This window comes from Sycon ciliatum, chromosome 12 (assembly GCF_964019385.1).
Source record: "Sycon ciliatum chromosome 12, ocSycCili1.1, whole genome shotgun sequence".
NCBI classification, from domain to species: domain Eukaryota; kingdom Metazoa; phylum Porifera; class Calcarea; order Leucosolenida; family Sycettidae; genus Sycon; species Sycon ciliatum.
Genome location: NC_088654.1, coordinates 6,059,183 through 6,078,674, shown reverse-complemented (window position 1 = coordinate 6,078,674; position 19,492 = coordinate 6,059,183). Strand labels below are relative to the sequence as shown.

The 19,492-nt window shown below is 45.7% G+C and overlaps 1 protein-coding gene across 1 annotated transcript in view; it reads left to right on the top strand.

Annotated features, from left to right (window-relative positions):
• Nucleotides 1-17,174, top strand: part of LOC135827904 (uncharacterized) — a 169,792-nt gene extending 152,618 nt beyond the window's left edge. Inside the window, exons 45-59 of the mRNA XM_065340341.1 lie at nt 58-155; nt 550-690; nt 3,411-3,483; nt 4,561-4,676; nt 6,339-6,581; nt 6,957-7,064; nt 8,657-8,770; nt 9,105-9,242; nt 10,004-10,132; nt 10,787-10,957; nt 11,570-11,730; nt 13,210-13,306; nt 14,822-14,959; nt 15,662-15,833; nt 17,050-17,174. Coding sequence (XP_065196413.1) covers nt 58-155; nt 550-690; nt 3,411-3,483; nt 4,561-4,676; nt 6,339-6,581; nt 6,957-7,064; nt 8,657-8,770; nt 9,105-9,242; nt 10,004-10,132; nt 10,787-10,957; nt 11,570-11,730; nt 13,210-13,306; nt 14,822-14,959; nt 15,662-15,833; nt 17,050-17,174 — 2,024 coding nt within the window. The remainder of the gene's footprint in view (nt 1-57; nt 156-549; nt 691-3,410; nt 3,484-4,560; nt 4,677-6,338; nt 6,582-6,956; nt 7,065-8,656; nt 8,771-9,104; nt 9,243-10,003; nt 10,133-10,786; nt 10,958-11,569; nt 11,731-13,209; nt 13,307-14,821; nt 14,960-15,661; nt 15,834-17,049) is intronic.
• The last annotated feature ends 2,318 nt before the right edge of the window (nt 17,175-19,492 follow it).

Genomic DNA, 19,492 nt, shown 5'->3' with positions numbered 1-19,492 from the left:
GACTTGATGATCGATTGCTGCTTTAACCACTGGCTGACAAACTCTTGTTTCTTGCAGGTCAGTTGAATCTTGCCATAACACCAGCATTTTGCCAGTCTCCCAACTCCTCCAGCTGCCAAGGTCAGGGTGGCCTACTGCAGCTCAGATACAACCAAGTGAGTGAGATACATGTATGGTGCACAGTGGTTGGATTTTCAGGGAGGGGAAGGGAGGGGGGAGCCCCAAGTAGAAAAGTTGTGCAGTATGGACGGGTATGAAGGTGGTTGAACAGTGCAGATAATGTTGCTGCTAAACATTGACTGGAAAGTGCAACGTGTGGTAGCAGCATGTTACTTTTCCCTTGACCCCATTTCACTTCCCTTTTATGATTTTTCCCATCCACCCTTCCAGGAACCTTCCCTGCTCAGCATCCATTTACTTTTGGAAAATATGGAAAGGGGAAGGGAGGGAGGGACGGAGAGAGAGGAATTACGATCAATACAAGCAGACAGACAGTTAGCTTGTCGTAACAATGCCCTGCTGCATGTTGTGCTCTCCTGTTTTCAACAGACCAGCTTACGGCTTACGATCAGTCTGTACGTGGGAGGACTTGCCAACGGGATTGAACAGTGTGGATTCTGGTCTTCAGGCAAACTGATCATTGATCTCATGCCCTTGGTGGGAAAAGGAGTCTATGCGGGCTCGGTCTTTGTAAGCATCTACCTGCATATTGCACACACACGCACACACGCACACACACACACACACACACACACACACACACACACACACACACACACACACACACACACACACACACACACAAACACACGCACACGTCACATCGCCCCTACTCCCCTTTGTCTTGTTGTCCAGTATCATTTCAGTTGTCCTCTTCCCCTGATTATTAGTAGGGCTGTGTTTGCTAGTAAAAAAATAATAAAAAACAACACGCACGCACGCAAGCATGCATGCACGCACCCACGCACGCACCCATGCACGCACCCACGCACGCACCCATGCACCCACGCACCCATGTACACACACACACACATACACACACACACACACACACACACACACACACACACACACATACACACATACTTCCTCCGTATACAAAAACTTCGTGACTTTTTTGAACGGTGTTTTTGAGCAAGAACCTGCTCAACGAACGGCGCCAAAGGCTGTCATCGACAACCCACGTCCATGTCGAGGTTAGTTTGGTTGATCCCGAACAGATTGTCCACGGACGCTATGCATGTGAGGACGTTGACGACAGAAACTCAAGAGTCAAATTCAAAAAAACTAACACTTGCTTGCTCGAAACTGACACAGTGACGAAGTGTAGCTCGTGGCTGGAACACGGAGTCACGCGGCACTCGCTGCCCTGAAACTGGCCAGGCTCGTACTTGCGGTGCGCGGCCCCATAGATCTATGCAGCGTGAGAACATAGATTTGTTTTGCTCGCACCGCAAGATGAAACATTTCAGTCGTCGTGCAACCAGCGCAGACTCAGGATCAGAATGTCGATGGCCTGGCTTTCTTCGCCTCTCTCCAGTCAGACGTCTCCTTTGTCGTCAAGAGGAATCGCAGGGATCTCCTCGAAGCCATTGTAGAATGCTTGGGAGGATTATCCTGGCGAGAAAATGCGAAGCGTGTGGATGTGCTTGTACGACTCGTTTCACGGCATAATGGAGGTCGCGGGTTGGAACGACTGAATATAGTCCACACCGATTCGTACCGTGACAGCTCTAGAGATGAAGAGAACGTAGCCAAAGTCCAGTGCGGATCATCACTGCAGGTGACAAGAATCCGAACGAAATGCGAGCGGAAGCAGCGACTGTTGGCGATGCGGAGTCAGAGTCGTCAGGTGCCAATGACATGAGCGACGAAGACTCTGAAAAAACTCAATCTCATTCGTCTGAGTTACTTTTTTCTTTGTATATAGCTTGTAAACAGGTTAGACAATGCCACGAGTGTTATTCCGAGTCAAACGGAACAATTCCAGAGCTGTGCGCAGCTTTAAAAAAAGTCACGAAGTTTTTGTATACGGAGGAAGTACACACATACACACTGCATGTAAATCATAGCACGGTAATCACATGTTCAGTCACATGATCCATCACCTCACAAATCACATGAACACGCACATGATTGCATATATTTCCCAACTTGTTACCTGTATAGACATGGTCTCGTAATAGTAGTTCCATCATTCCCTGTAACATCGCTTTAAGAAGGGAACGAAAACCAAACAAAATCAGATAGCTGTGTCTCCTAAGCTGGTTGTGCTGGATGACTTTGATGCATGCACATATTGCACACTATCATGTAAATTAATAATGCAATTCCAACTCCATCACAAGTGCTCTCTGGCCGTTTTAGTAAATGCAAATTTCCCTCTCTATCTAATTCCTCTGCGTCATAACAATTGTCGCTTCCCAGAGCGATTTTTCAAATTCATTTGTCCAATCGAAGCAAAGAAATCAGCTAGAAATTGAGGTCGAGGATTTCTGACGGACTAAGTTTAAGTTTGTGGCATCCCGCTTCGCTGTACATGCCGCTGAGGTCGACATCCTCACCAGACTTTGGAGGCAAACCCTTCAGTACTCAACAAGACGCTGAACGAGACGCGCGTTCAAATTCAGGTCATGAAACTTCGTTTTCAAGCGATCCATGCCTCCAGGTGGCAGGCTATGATGGCTAAACAGAATTTTTGAAGTACACCATAACGACGTTGCAGCAGGATAGGGTAAGCAGCTCTGCACCTTCTTTCCTTGACGAAGGCTTTTCTGATTTTGTTGGTGTTCTCAGACCTGCTACCTTTGCAGCAAGATGCGCCGCACGTAGGGATTTTTCTAGGAATTTGAGTACACCTTATTCTTGCAATCGTCAACTTCAGCATTTCAAATTCAGGGGAGCTACTAGGATACACATGCCCGAGCTTGCAGTCTTGACAAATGCCCACTCAAATGATGTGGGCTGGCACAATCTCCAGAAAATATACGCGCTCTGGGGCGAAATAGTGCAGAGTGCGACAAATTTGTTTGATGTGGAAAAGAGCTGCGACACCACCACGGCTTCCGTGACAAGTAGACATTGCGTAGGAAGGGTCGTACTAATGTTCGAACACAGAAAACAGCGATTCAGTCAGTCCGGCTAAGACAAGCAACCCACACAAACTGCGACGTGCGGAGTGACAATTGTAGTGACGCGGACCAAGTATCTTTCTCTCTATCTCTCTCTTCTTTCCGAGCCTCTTAGACTCTCTCTCTCTCTGTCTCTGTCTCTGTCTCTCTCTCTCTCTCTCTGTCTCTCTCTCTCTCTCTCTCTCTCTCTCTCTCTCTCTCTCTCTCTCCATGCCTGTGTGTATATTTGCATGGGCGCTCGGCAACCTTGCCTATTCTCTCACCTGGACCCGTCATCAGCGCACAATGAATGTCTATCTTAGCCGTCAGCAGCAGGACCTCTTCAAGGACAACAAGGTTGAGTTCCGCACATGTAAGTTCTTATTGATTTTCAGGGGTGGCTTCATCAGTTTTGTGTCTGGATTGCTAGTATGCAGCATCCCGGGGCCACTTAAGACCATGGATAGTACTGCTGTTGTATGTGAAGAAAATTATTATTGTTATCAGCCTTTTCACGTTGGCATCACCAAGCAAGCTTGGCTAGTCTTCGCTTAGGCCGAATGGAATGAAGAATGAGTAACAAGCAGGGTCAAGGGGGTGCTTATGCGCATGCCATCGCAGATTAGACAACACAGAAATATGAAAACAGTCCTAAAAACACACACGCACTGTCAACTGTCCCGATCATGATTTCAGTATCGTGCAGTACTCGGCAGTTTTTGGACTTTATTTCCTGAAGTACAACCCATGCCCTTCCAGGTATTGGTCACTTTGTGAGCAGAGAGGACTCAACCTACCTTGTACCGTATGTAAGTTATTGACAAGGGTATTTTTTCAGGGTTGGGATTTTGTGATCATGTGTGAGACTCAGCCCTGGGATTGGAGGCCGGGGCGAGAGCAATAGCCAGTTAGGATGTAGATTTTGGCTGAAACCTTTTGTTGTCGGGAATCATGGGAGATGCGGAAGGGAAAAAGGCTCCATTGGCTCACGGCGAAGTCCGGGTTTCAATTCCTGGAGGGAGCACATGCATAGCGTTTACCCAGTAAGCAGTTGGTGTTTTTTGTCTATTGGCTGTTGCTGGTTTTGATGCTACCATAGCAACCTGACGCTTACACCACTCGCCAAGCAATCAGCATGCAAACGAAAAATAAGTTCTTTCTCTTTGGCGCCAACTGCTTTGCTGTCCGGCTGGCCAACGCAGCCGTCATCGATGGACGACGTAAGACCCTGAACTACCACAGTGGTGATATCCCCAGTGCGTTGGTGTTGCGATGGCAACCGGATATGCTGATGTTCTCTCAGTTGCTTACATTCGTGAATCGGAAAGCTTCTTTTATGGGCAAAATATGCACAATGAATGGAAATGCAACACGAAAATTGGCAAAACAAATTGGCAAGCCTTACGTGCTGGCATTTGTTCACGGTCTGTTGTTTTCCGTTGTTTGTTAGATTCGCTTTCCCACAGCAATACCCTTGGGCAATTTGGTTCTCTGGTCTACAACGAAGTTGTCCATTCAGTCAGCAGACAGGCACTAGCTATCACTGTCAAGATCAAGGAGAACACGGTGGGTACCACCGCTGATCATTTAGAACCGTTATTCTCTCGCCGGGCCTTTGTAACAGTGCAGAGGACAACTTGGGAGCACAGCCAGGCAGCAATAGAGAGTATATTGAAAATGGCAGTTCATGACAATTTAGTGCTACAGTAAAACCTGATGTAAGCGAACTCTGGGTTTAGCGACCACCTGCTCTTAACGACCGTTTCTCCATGCACCGACAATTCTACACAGACACTGTGGGACCTGGTTCTAAAGACCACCTGGGTTTAACGACCGCTTTTGCTTGCACTGTGGGGTGTCGCTTAATTAAACCAGGTTTTGCTGTATTTTTCGTTATCCTTACATTTATTTCACCCTAGGTACAGGCATTGCTGCCTTCTTGCTGTACTGTGGGGTGTTGTAAGCTAGCTGAGTTTGAATTTGCCTTTGCGCTCAACTAGCTCAGGCAGCTCTGACAATGCAGCAGCTTGGAATTACACAATTTGGCCGGGTTTGTTATATCCAAAACCCATTTCCGGCCATATAACAAATTTACCGTATATTGGAGATACTGGCCGAAGCGCTTATTAGTTGACAAGCCCCAAAATTTCACCCAATTTGAAAAAATCCACACAAAAAGTCCAGAAGAGTTTTGGCACTTATTTCAGATAGGTGGTAATGAAATAACGGTTATATTTTCCGACAACACGGTATCGTCCCCAAGAGTGTGAAACTCCCACGTACCCTGCTTTGAAGTCACATAATAGACTTTCAATGGGAGTACAATGTAGGTGAGGTTATAGCAGTATAACAAGATTATTTTTTTAACCGAATCCAACCTTAAAATCAGATTTGTGGAAACTCAACTGAGATGTTTGAATAAATCATCTACCCTGTACAAAGCACTCGTGTCTGAATGAAGTCTGCACCTCCGGTGTCCACGGCAAACTGGTTTCTTTTGACATCACTGACGTTGAATGCTTTCACCTTGAGAATGGGCCATGTCCGAAAATTTGGTGAATTTTAAAATTACAGTGCGTATCGGTTATAGCGTGGTCGTGTAAAAGAATATACTGCCTACAAGAATGAACGCTCATGTTTTCATAATCATAACATGGATTTCAAGTGCACATTTTTTCTTACAAGCAATTTTATCCCATAGTAGAATATATCGGTCCTAAGAATGGACTTCGTGTCGCGTAACATGCCAGATTAGTACAAAGTGTATCGCCTGTAGTAATTACATCTGTCCATTTCCGTTCTGATCTGACTCTCGTTGCGTCGTAGTGCTGCAGATTCAACTGTTGTGGTCATGTAACTCATGTTGCATAGCCACATGGTAAGCCTATGGGACTATGACCAGCCACATGCACAAAAGTACTGCGTTGCATGTACGATGATCTTCCTGCCCATGCGCACATGGATAATGATATGCCACACTTGATTTATCGTGTGTAAGAAATATCGGAAATAAGAATAGAAAGTCGTTTTTCAAACACCCACGCTATAACCGATACCTACTGTATTTATTTATTTTGAAGTGACGTGTGCGGCGAAGAGACCGTATTTGGAAAGTTCGAGTTGAGATACTCTAATGTATGGGTGGTTGCACTGGTGTCTGTGAGTTCTTAGAAACATTTGTCACTGACGTACGTCTGTTCTTGTTTTCATTGCCCGTCGATCATGCAGCCCAACGTGTTTGTAGCCATAATCCCGGACAACTTCATGTTCCGAGCGCCCGGCTTTCTCACCTACAAGTTTTCCAGCGGCGACACCATCAATAACATCAGCGTCTTCACGACGTATCCGAACGGCACGCTATACACGGGAATCAATGGCAGCTACGTTCCCGACTACGAAATTGCGAGCGTAATGAACGTCGAACTGGATCTGTACGTCAACAACCAGTTCCATACCCAGCTTAATGTGACGGTATGTACAGGTTCTGGAGCAGTGTGGTTTGACCAGCAACCCAACCCCACAAGCTAGCACATAGTATGTACTCTTGGTATCACCCATAACCATGCTGGTCGTACGGGATATTGAATTGTCATTGGCAATAGAACAACCTATGTGCTCTCATAGAACAAGCTGTTATTTTCGACGCGCTTAGCAGCAGCGGAGAGAGAGAGGCGAGAGAGAGAGAGAGAGTGAGAGAGAGAAAGAGAGAGAGAAAGAGAAACTGCACGACATATTGGACCATGGCTTTAAATTCGTAAACCAAGTAAGACGGGGATGCCCGCATGGCCTTGGTCTTGGTATCATTGCACTCATGAAGTTACAATGACCTCTCTTTCTGACATTCAGGTTGACATCCTTGATATCAACGACAACTACCCTGTTTTCACCAGTGCCTCTAATGTGACCGTCAATGAGGACATCGGTCTTGTGCCAGACTCGGCAGTCATTACCACGGTGAGTGTCTGCCTGTGATGGGGGCGCTGTCTTCTCCAGCGGTATCTTGACCTCTGCATGTGGGATAGTTTTAAAACACACAGGCCGGCAGAGTTAGGGAAATTTGAACAATGGTGTCTTCGCACTGCAGAAACAAGCCCGCTTTTAAGACTCATTTGCGGGGGACATCAGGCAATCGGGGTGTGGCATTTGATGCAGATATGAGACACGAGTTTGCAAAAAGTCAATTGAGGGGGGCCAACAATGCTCTAAGTGGTGTGTGTTCTTGGTGCAGTATATTCGTATGCCCAGCATGTCCTCTACTTTCTGTCTTTGCAAAAGTACACTTCTACTGGTGGTTACTTTCGGCTCTTTTCGACAATTTCTGCATTAGTGGACGTCCTGGAAGTGTAGTTGCAAGTCGAACACAATAGACTTGCACAGCAGTGTATTGTGATGAGTCATTCACACAACCCACGGACAACCCACGGAAGCGGAAAGGTGGTCCTTGACCAGGGAGTTGAACGACTCCTTGTTCTTGACCTGCCCGGTACGCGAACCCGTCGAATTTTTTTTTCTTTTCTTTTTTTTATTCGCACAACCTCTAGCTGGACCAGAAAATGTTCTAACTTGGGAAAATGCCGAAAGAAAACTAAATTCTTATAATAGTATAATACTCATAAAAAGGACACACTTCAGGCTCATTACAAACATCTTGAAAGTTTTTGTCTTCACAAGTATACTTTCAAGCCTTCTCATCAGGTGAAATACAGGCAAGAGAAAAGGAACAGGAACAGTGGATTAAATACAGTAAGAAGGTGGTAAAACAGCGCAAAAAGAAAGAAAGAAAGAAAGAAGATAGCTAAAGTAAACAGCGAAAATTGCAATAATGACACAAAGGTGCAAATGCGAGAAAACTCAATAAGCGCGACATGTAGTGCGACAACAAGAGACAACCACTGGACATACATGTAACTAACGAGGTTTTGACGACCTACCTAACAGCCTAAGTGTGAATTTGATTTGTTTCTGTTTGCAAAGGTTGGGTTTCCTTGTGTGGATGTATACAGCTTCCACTGTTCCTGTTCCTTTTCTCTTGCCTGTATTTCACCTGATGAGAAGGCTTGAAAGTATACTTGTGAAGACAAAAACTTTCAAGATGTTTGTAATGAGCCTGAAGTGTGTCCTTTTTATGAGTATTATCGCATTTTTGTCTCAGAGGAAACTGAATAGTATAATAGTCATCCAATCATCCACAGCTCACACAGCTCACCATCGGCTGACACAGCCCACCATGGGCTCACACAGTTCACCATGGGCTGATACAGCTCACCATGGACTGACACAGCTCACCATGGACTCATACAGCTAAACATTGACTGACACAGATCACCATGGCCTCACACAGCTCACCATGGGCTCACACAGGGAATGAGTCCTGTATGAGAAGGGAACGAAAACGTTTGGTTGAGAAAATGTTTGATTTGTTTTTCTAGACTGATGTGGACAGCGTATAGGTGAATGACTATTGTGCTATTCTAAGAATTGGAACCCTTCCAAATTGTTATACTGAAAACTAATTGTGCATATTTGCTGTGCTACCCCTTTTGCAGATTGAGGTTTCTGACAGTGACATCACTGCTATCTATGGATCACCACTTGTCAGCATTCTGAATGCAACCAACGAAATCGGCAAGGACAGAACAAGCTATTTCTCTCTCAGCCAGGTCAGCAAATGATGTGAATTCAAGGTTCGAGTTGATAAATTTTGAAGTCTGTGTTTGCCAATCTCAGGGTTTGAGTTATATGAATTTTGGTTTTTGTGAATTCTGGAGTTTGAGTTTGCCAATTTTAGATTTTGATTTGTCGAATTCTTTTAAACTTACAAGCAAATGGCTGGTCTTCTTCGACATTCTTTTGACAACTCACAACCCACTTCTCTCTCTCTCTCTCCCTCTTTCTCTCTCTCTCACTGTCTCTCTATCTATCTATCTATCTATCTATCTCTCTATCTCTCTCTCTCTCTCTCTCTCTCTCTCTCTCTCTCTCTCCTAAATACAGCCGAAGGCCGGCGGCCCAGCTAGCATCAACCGTACTAAAGTACTGGATTACGAAAGCCCTGGTGATCGCTGGTTCAGGCTGGAGTTGCAAGCAATCGACGGAACGCCGCAAGACAATAATCGCAAGTCCTCAGTCACCGTAAGATGGGGGGTTGGTCGCCATTTTTCACTATGAACACATAAAACAAGACAAAGGGGATGTTGGGACAGTTCGCCGATGTACTGAGAGCAACTCGACGGACCAGAGGTCTCCGTGTTGACGTTGCAATCAGGCATCGTAAATGGGGAAAGTGGTGGAGGTGTTGCAGAAGAAGACACTAGAACAGACCGAAGAGGGTACCATGCTCTGCTTTTGTTTTGTCTTCGTTCTCTTTCTGTGATGATCCTGGAAAAAGCCACTTGTACGGGCAAGTCCTCATGCATATCATCAAACTAAAGTGATTGGGGAAATCAAATCAAAACAAAATTTGGACACAAAAGCTATACAACATTGGCATTATTGTTTTGACCAGGAGGTGATCAGGGAAATCAAGTCAACTCAACTCATTTGTGAATGATTCAACACAACAGCAACTTTACGTTGATGATTATGTTGTTATGGACTCAGATGGAGAGCCAAGGTTTAATTTATACAAAAGAGAAAAACCAAGGAACTACAAGTTACGCTATACTGTCAGTGTCCACTAACACCACCAGTTACTAAACAATCAGCTCATGCGATAACATTGCACGACACTGACCGGCGGTACTGACGTTCTACAACTAACTGGCTAACAGCTCTAGCACATCTTGGATGCGCACTCCAACAGCCTTCCAACTTATGTCTTATTCTCCTTCTATCTATCTATCTATCTATCTATCTATCTATCTCCCTCTCTCTCCTTCCCTTTGCTTCTTCAGACAATCTTCATCTCGCTGAATGACCTGAATGACAACCGTCCTATGTTTGACCAGAAGTTCTACACCGCCAAGGTCGAGAAGACATTAGCAGTGGGGCTAGTTATACTCTCGATTGCCGCTACTGATGCGGTAAGTATGAGGATAAAAGAAAACCTCTTTAGGACGAACTGCAGGTGATCAATGGTATTTGTGTACTATATAGGGAGGTATTTGTATTCAACTCGGATGGTAAGCCAATTAAATTATGGTGAAAAAGGAGAAGGAAAATGTCTCCAAATGTCTCAGTACTCCTTGTCAGTTTTGTGCCATTTTGTCGCGCTCGCTGAACGGATAAGATCTGGTTACATTGGTGGACAGTTAGTCATAACTCATAACATTTCTTCCTTCTCCTTTTCCACCGGTATTTTTATTCTTATTGTATACCCAGTAAAATACAGTGATTTATTTAATAATTATAGGGTTTGGAATTCTTGTTCTTCTAAAGCGAAAGTTTGTCTCAGCAATGTTCATCATAACGAGTTTTCACTGTACCTGGCCTAAGCCTGCCGTGTCCAGCCTTTCCTGGCCTCTCTTGGCCTTGTCTTGCTTCCCTCCTAACTTGCTCTACCATGCTAAGCACTGTCTCCCCCCAGACTTCCCGTTCTCCCTCTAGCTTGCTCTGCCTATCCCAGCCGTGCCTCGTCTTGCCTTGCCCGGCAATACCCTGCTCGAGAGTTAGAAGTAGAAGTAAAGCACTCAAGATGTAGTTGTGAGTAGGTATTCATTTTTCTTGCCCTTGTACAGGACTCTCTTCTAAACAGTCAGCTAGCCTGCAGTGTTGCGACAACAGACGGTTCCCCGCCTCATCTCTTTGCCGTCAGCACAGTGAAGGTGGGCAGCCGGTACGTCTGTGAACTCAAGCATAATGCCAAGCTGGAGTTGGAGTCACGTCGCCACTACAACCTCTCACTGACGGTAAGGTTAGCAACTTGTACGGCTACTTTCTACGTTAACCTACTGTAGGTGATCAGCGGCTATCACCTTGGAAGGCCTTTTTTCCTCTTCCTTTTTCTCATATCAGTATTTTCATCGTTTTTGCAAGAACTGTGGCAATACGCTCAGTGAGAAGGCAGAGTTTACATGCGCCCATGGTGAAGTAAAATAAAGCTAAACAACAAACAACAACAAAGGCTATTTTCTAAGTGAACATACGTGACTAGTTTGGTTTCACCATTTAGGGTTAAGCGGATTGCAGGATAGAGTGGAATTTGAGAGTTTACACATTTTATGCTTTCCCTTTATGGACTCCAGCATGTGTGTGTGTCTGTGCATTCATGTGTGTGTGTGTCTGTGTGTGTGTCTGTGTGTGTGTGTCTGTGTGTGTTTGTGTGTGCGTGCGTGTGTGTATGAGTGTGTGTGTGTTTGTGTGTGTGTGTGTGTGTGTGTGTGTGTGTGTGTGTGTGTGTGTGTGCTTGTGCGTGCGCGCTTGCGTGTGTGTGCATTCATCCGTGTGTGCGTGTTCACATGCATATCACTCTCAAATCCCCACCCCACCCCTTCACATCTCTACCACACACAAACATACAGGCTATAGACATGGGACGCCCAATGCTGAGCCAGTCCGTCCCAGTGCATGTACAAGTGGTCGATGAGCCGTTCAAGCTAGTCGTGCAATTCCCACCGCCTTTCCTGACTGTTTACAACTCGTCATTTCTCATCAGCAGTCTTGGCAACATGGCGAACTTCAGGTTAGTCCTCCATGCCTGGTAAACAATACTATCATAGCGATGGCACAACCACGTCCTGATGTCATGCTGTCTGACGAGTGTTTCTTAACACGAAACTCTGAGTAACAACAGAACAGGTTTTGGTTACTGTTCTTGTTGTGTGAGTATTGCATCACTGACTCTGTCCACTGCACATAGAGAACACAGCCTGAGTATTGCATGGCTGGCTATGTCCAGTGGACATAGAGCATTGAACGCAGCCTGAAGATCTTAGACAATTGCCTTGTCTTGTTTGGGAAATTTTCTGGAAAGATTTCCAGAACGCCCGTGATCGGCAGAGTCAGCGCCGGTCCCAGGAAACGTCAGACGACACAAATGCAAGAAATGAGCATAGGAGGCTTAATCGTGCTGATTCGGGTCGTGCTACTGCAGCTGCACACATGGAAACGGTGCGGTCTATGGTAGAGGAAAAGAATCATGCAATGGTGTCCTCTTTGTCATGGTCGTGGACCGTCTCGGACAGAATCTGATACTTCTGTGAGAGAAGAACTGGCATCCAATATTCCAGCACCAGTTTATACAGCCTTGCTAGCTGATGGTCTGGAAGCGTTCCAAGCGGAGTATAATTTAGAAAAGATAGGAGAATTGAAAACATCCCTATGTTTTTTTTGCCTAGGTCATCAAGGTGGCAGACGGTGTCGTATTTCCCTCGACCGCATCTGCTCCGTACCGTACCGTACCATCAAAGAGGGCTAGCCACAAACAGCTGGCCACTATATTCAAATAGGGCTTTCGAATGCAAGATCATAACGTGAAGCAACTTGGAAGAATTAGTATCTATGCGAAGTGTATCGCGATATCGGGTGATGCATGCAGGGCGATAGTGCGGGTTCGAATCCCAGGTTATGTCTTGAAAAAATAGGAGAAATGAAAAATTTATAACATCCCTAAGCTTTTTTTTGCCTAGGTCATAAAGGCAAAAAAGCATAGCATAGGGCCCTGAGCTTCCAAGCTCTCACGTGGGGTAGAGGAGTGCAGTTAGGAGTGCAGTGTTGAGTGGTGGACTGTTCCAGAAATGCCTTTAATCAAAATCGTTGTGCCTGGCTGAAGGACAGCATTGAATGCAACAACACCTTGTTCACATAGTGTCACAGGCCGTGCATGTACTTCAGTCTGCATCTCAACTCATCCACTCAATGAACAACTTGCCACTTTTTTGTTCTGTGTACGGAAAATCAGGGCCGTTCGGTGAACTTGGATATCCTCTTTGTTTTCACTGGTTTGAGGGAAAGTTGGAAACGGGAAATCCCCTTTGGCAATTCAATGAACATGGATGTTGGAAATCGCTTCTCAAATGCGCATACGAATCTATGTGTCATGACGTATTGTTATTGCTTAGCAGATTATTGCAATGGTAACCACTGCTGGAATGGAAAGAGATCACTAGTCATCTATTCATCCATTCTCGTGTTTTGTTGTGTTGTTCGGTGTCTGTTTCAGCTTCACGACGAACAATGCAAATAGTATGAGCAGTGTGGCATTTGAATGTCGCATAATCCAATCTCAGCAGGCTTGTCGCTACCGCCGTGCTGCAATTGTGAGTTTTTTTCCAAGATACACACAACTTATTGGCAGGCACATGGGTCTATCATGGGGTGAGATGGTGCTGGAGGTGTCTGCCATGCTCAACCGACCAGAGGTCTGGACAGTTCACAAGCCCATTGCCGCTGCTCATGTATTACCTGCTTGCATGTTTATGTGCACATAAATGCATGTGTGTTGGGGAGGGGACGGGGGGGGGGGGGGGGGCAGAATCTGACACGCTGTTTGAAGTGCTGTCTCTTTCTCTCTCGCTCTCTCTTTCTCTCTCTCTCTATCTCTCTTTCTTTCTTTCTTTCTCTCTCTCTCTGTCTCTCTCTGTCTCTGTCTCTCTGTGTCTCTCTGTGTCTCTCTGTCTCTCTCCCTGTCTCTCTCTGTCTCTCTCTCTATTTCTCTCTCTCTCTCACACTCACTCTTTCCCCACACCGCCATTCCTTGTAGCATTTTTGAAGTAACCTATTTTGTTAAACCACTGATTGTGATACAGAATGTGAAGAACCATTTGAAACAAATCCCGGGAGAGAAGCTCCAAGAAAGGATGCTGTTCCGCGCCTTTCCGTAATTTTGTTATGCACCAGGTGTGCTGGAATACTCCATCTCTGCAGTAGTGCATTTGTACTTGCATGAATCTGTAGCCTTACACAGTGTGTAGTATGTCAGGCATGACGGCATGACTAAATCCAGTGTGCATTGATACCCTTTGCCGCTGGCTCCAGTACGGTGGGTCAGTTTTCAGTCATTCACCAATCAATGCATTTGTCACAGCTACCGCACTCTTTTGTTTTCCCGCACCTGTCACTGCACTGCCCTTCCTCCGTGACCCGGAGCTGTTGCGAGCGCTCATGTTTCCTTTGCGTCTCCTTCGGAGCGCTTTCCTGCTCTCCGTATCTCTTTGCATCGCTGCACTTTGGCTGGCGCTGCTTGCAAGCAGCTCCTTTATATTCACATGTTCCGTGCTTTATTTGTTAGTTTTTAGAGATTTAGAGTTTGTTAGAGTTACTTAGAGAGTTAGACCTACGAGAGTTAGAGTCAGGCTAGAGTTTGCCCGCGCTGCTTGTAATTGTTGTTTCGCAGCTCAGAGTTTTGCTTGTGTTTTCAGAGTTTCGTGGTTCACAGATGTCCCTCGTTCTTCACAGTATCAGTTTGTTCTCAACAGTGAGATTGAGTACCAGAGTGTAACACCAGGCATCTAATGTATGCGCAGTGTACTCATTATTGGCTTGCCTCATCAGCACAGGTTCTTTCTTGGAGCCCCTTCTCTTCGCATTGTTGTGTTGTCATGCTATTTTTCTCTCCTCTTACAACGAGTAGGTTGTGTCTACAGTAAAACGTTTTAAAATAAGGTAAGCGTAGTGACAAGAAAACTGTATCGGGATAGCCAACACTACAACAGACATACGATAAGATAATCCCGAAGCCCTCTTGGAGTGCACTTATAATGGAGACTGGGCTTCTACAAGAGACTGGGCTTGCTTATGGAGGCAATACAGTATGTGTTTGTCTGTGCTTTCAGAGTGCGTGCTCCAAGACATGCGGTCAGGGTACTCGCACAGTCACTCTCGTTGGTCAGTCGCATGACCCCCCGGTCACAGACCCTGCCTGCACGTTCAAGATCATCACGGAACCGTGTCAGATCAACCCATGCCCAGGGGTGAGTCATGCCATCTACAGTGGACTGTTGATCTATAGCAAGCACCATTGTGCAGGAGAATCAGTTCTTTATAGCCGAAGTTCGATAAAACAGAAATGCACATATATGGTAGGTTAGAACTGGGGTATGGACAATGGTTTCCTGTAATTGTCACGAAATTTGCTATGTGAGTTTGTTATATGTGGAGGCAACTGTACATTGTTGGAGTTGTCTTAAACATTTCACGGGTCTTTGGACCCAGGAATAAAGGCCAGACTTGATACTTGTTGCCAGGGACTGTTTGCTGTGCCCTGGGGTTAGTTGCCCCATTTATTGACTGGCTTACCCTGTGTTCCAGGGTCCTGGCATCACGGGAAAAGCCTGCTGGATGCTGGACAGGACCGTTTTTTTTGTTGTTGTTGCTTTTCTGGTGGCGGTGGTTTTGCTATCTCTAAAGTATTGCTTCGTTTTATTTGAGTTTCAAAGGATTAGCTGGAGAAGTGAACTGCATGAAAAGAGAAACAAAAATTCCACACCAACCAGGACTCGAACCCGGGACCTTGCTTTTTTTTAGAGGTAATTGTTTTTGATTCTCTGTGTTTGTGTGTGTGTGTCCATGTGTGTGTTTCTCTGTGTGTGTGGGTCCATGTGTGTGTGTCCGTGTGTGTGTGTACATGTATAATGTTTGTGTGTCAATGTTTGTGTACACCCACCCACACACAGTCTTCGAGCAGTAGCACACCGGTCAGCAGTCATCACGGCATGATCCCGTGTGGTCTGCATCTATACTGTGAGGATCTGGATCAATACAGTGATATAGGCAGCAATAAGACTGAATTTGTGCCTTGCATCACCGGTGCTGGTCCCACTGCACCAACTGGAACATATACACAGAGTAAGAGTGTGTTTGATTGGGCCGATCCCAAAAACGAATAATAATATGAACAGGTCGCATATTGCCCGCATAAAACAAATCATACGGGGGTCATGTACCTGTCAATGATTGTTAACCAGAGTTGCTTGTTGGTGGCGAGGTTGAGGCATTTCTTCATCGGCACATTCAGAGGCTTGAGGTCTTCTCTGATGTTGTCGACCCATCTCTTGTGGGGTCGTCCACGGGCGCGCTTGATGTCCGAAGTATTGCTTTAGAAGGGACGGTTTTAGTGGTATGCATTGGCTCTGGAGTTCTCACAACAGATGGAATGTTCACACAGAGTAAGGGTGTGTTGGATTGGGCCGATCCAGGACAGGATGACTAAATACTAACACTCAAAGGTTCAGGCACAATGTATGCGGGTGACGGAGGTGTTAGAAAATTGCAGATTTTTGGTATTGAGGCCGAACATCATGTGTGGCAACAACAATATTTTTCGGAATCTACACGAGCACAAGCAGGGGCAAGCAGGGGCAAGCAGGGGCAAGCAGGGGCAAGCAGGGGCAAGCAGGGGCGTCAGACACGCCGCAGTCATTACGGTATTCACCGCACCACCTTTTGCCCCAGGTGCCACGTAAATCAAGAAAATACACTGATTTGGGCTCTAAATTTCAAAACATTTCCACTGCGCCACCCCTCCCCCACGAGTAAATTGGACTTCAGATGGCTGACCGTCCCACACTAAATTCCTTCCACTGCCCTTGGTACATGTATGTAAGATCCCAGTGAAGTTCATATTTCGTCTTTATAGCTTATACGCCTACTGTAATAATGATACATTACTGGCTATACATTTACATGTTGAATTTTTACTTTGGTGGGTCTGATCTCCTCACCGCCCACCGATTTCAGGCGTGTAGCCTAATTTTTGAAATTAGGGTGCAAAATCCTGCATTCTGGGCACTTCTGGGCGAAAAAGTGGTCCGGTCAAAGCCGGTCCGGCCGGACTGGCTGCTACGCCCCTGGATTTATGTGCTGTATCTGCGCCTTCATCCTTGAGGGCGCTGGCGTTCCTACGGATGTGGAGAACCCGGCCTCCGGCCAAGTCTCTTGCGAACCCTTGACTTTTTTTAGTTGGACGTAGGTGTGTCCGCAAGGAATACAGTTCTGTTTTCTGGTGTGTGTGTTGAGCGTCATTTACGAATCTCATTGCTCGCTATATGTATTTTCACTGCAGGTAATCTGGCCGCTGGAACCTATGCATTCCAATTGAGAGCTCTAGTCAACATCACTCTCCCGGCAACTGGCGACTCTTTCACCGGCTACAGCAACACTAGCCTTCTCTTCACAGTTGGTATGTGACAGCCTGTGCCGTTGTTCAAATGACTCATGGTGCTGTTGCCATATCGTTGTCATGGTGAAATTGCCATGACGTCACAGTGGTGCTGTTGCCATGGCAGTACTTGGTCCGACTTATTAAAATGTGCGCTTCACTTCAAAACTCAAGCATATGTACAAAGGAGCGAAACGCACATTTTAATAAGTCGGACCAAGTATTTCAAATCCAGTGAAACGTCCCTAAAGAATTACACTGATAAGACAAACGTTCACTTCCGAAGAACTAGAATTTCAAGTTCCGTTGGATAAATCACTGTGTATTGTACCCTAAATTGAGAGGTCACGCGTTGCCTGCCGACTTGAATTCTCACATGAGTAAGTCGACAGGGAAAGTGTGAGCTCTCACGAAGGGAAGAGTACCCAATTCTCCAAGTACTGTCCAACTCACTGCAACCATTTTCTTCAGGATATGAACTGGAGGGGGAAATGATGCGATACAAATCTTGCGAATGGCTGCTTACACAGACCGAAGAACGAGCAGTTGCTGTTTACTGACTCTGAGTTTCAAGAACTGAATCGATCATCAGACGAAAATGGATTCTGACCCTGCACTGAGAGTACTGCTATAGACCATGAATGTTGCAACCCAGCATAACAATATTACCATGGCATTGTGTAAGGCGATTGCTGTCTGATGATCGGTTAAAACCAAGGAAACTCAGAGTTACAGCAGAAACGCTTTTCATTCTTTTCAAGTGTGTGTAACACGATATGGAGTGTTGAGAACGTGTTCTGTACTCCGTTACGCGATATTCTCAGGGAATCAGGTGGCAATGTTCCAAAGGTGATGTTAGATAACACTTGCATTTTTTGTTATTTGATTTATTTTACTAGGGTTTCCCACAGAACTATGGTCTTCTTACGGGAGCCCGTTAACACTTGCATGTACTTCCTCCGTATACAAAATTCCCTGACTTTTTTCAACGGTGTTTTTTTAGCAAGGACCCGCTCAACGAACCGCGCTAAAGGCTGTCATCGACTACCCACATCCATGTCGAGGTACGTTTAGTTGATTCCGAACAGATTCTCCAAGAAAGCCATGCGTGTGAGGTCATTGCCGACACTGGAACTCACGAGTCAAGTAAAAACCTTTTTGGCTCGAAACTGACAAAGCTGCAGTGGTGCTCGGGGCTGAGCACGGGTAGATATACGTGGAGTCACGCGGCACTCTCTGCCCTGAAGCTGGCTAGGCTCTGTACTTACAGCCCGACGGCACGCGGCCTCTTACGCAGCATGAGAACATAGTCATAATGCTGTTCCGCTCACAGACTCAGTCACGGCAAGATGAAACATTGAAGTCGTCGTGCAACCAGGCACAACCAGACGTCTCCTTTGTAGGGAAGGGGAATCACAGAGACCTCCCCGAAGCCGTTGTAGAATACTGGGAGGGGTATCCTGCCGAGAAAATGCGAAGCATTCGGATGTGCTTGTACGACCCGTTTCACGACATAATGGAGGTCGCGGGTGAAACGACTGAATATAGTCGACACCGAGGCGTACACAGCTCTGGAGATGAAGAGGACGTAGCCAAAGTCCCGTGTCGGATCATCACTGCAGCTGACAAGAAGCTGAACGAAATGCGAGCAGAAGCAGCGACTGTTTACGATGCGAAGTCAGCGTCATCAGGTGACAATGACACGAGCGAAGAAGACTCTGAATAAACTCAATATCATTCATCTGAGTTGCTTTTTGTCTTTGTATATAGCTTATAAATACCGTATTATCTCTAATATAAGCACGGTCCTTTATTTTTTCAATGTACCTCCGCCCCGTGCTATAAATGGAGACGTTCCTTAATTGGAGACTGTTCCATTATTATTTCAACCTCATTTCAGAGGCATGTTGCCATGCCAAATTCATGTCAGACACACACATTTCAGGGGCTTTTCGCCGGTACAGATAATGAATTTACACAGTGTGCTTATAATGGAGACTGAGCATTTTATTTTTGAATGCCGCCCCAAGGTGTTCTATTTTTGGAGACGTGCTATTATTGGAGACTGTGCTTATATTAGAGATAATACGGTAGGTGAGACAATGCCACCAGTGTTATTCTAAGTCAAGCTAAACAATTCCAGAGCTGTGCGCAGCCTTAAAAAAAGTCATGATTTTTTTGTATACGGAGGAAGTAATGTTATTCTGTTGTTCACTTTATCACCATATCAGACACCAATGAATGTACAGCAAAAACACATGGTTGTCATGCCAACGCTAACTGTAGCAACATCCTTGGTTCATACACATGTGCATGTTTAACTGGTTACCAAGGAAATGGAACACAT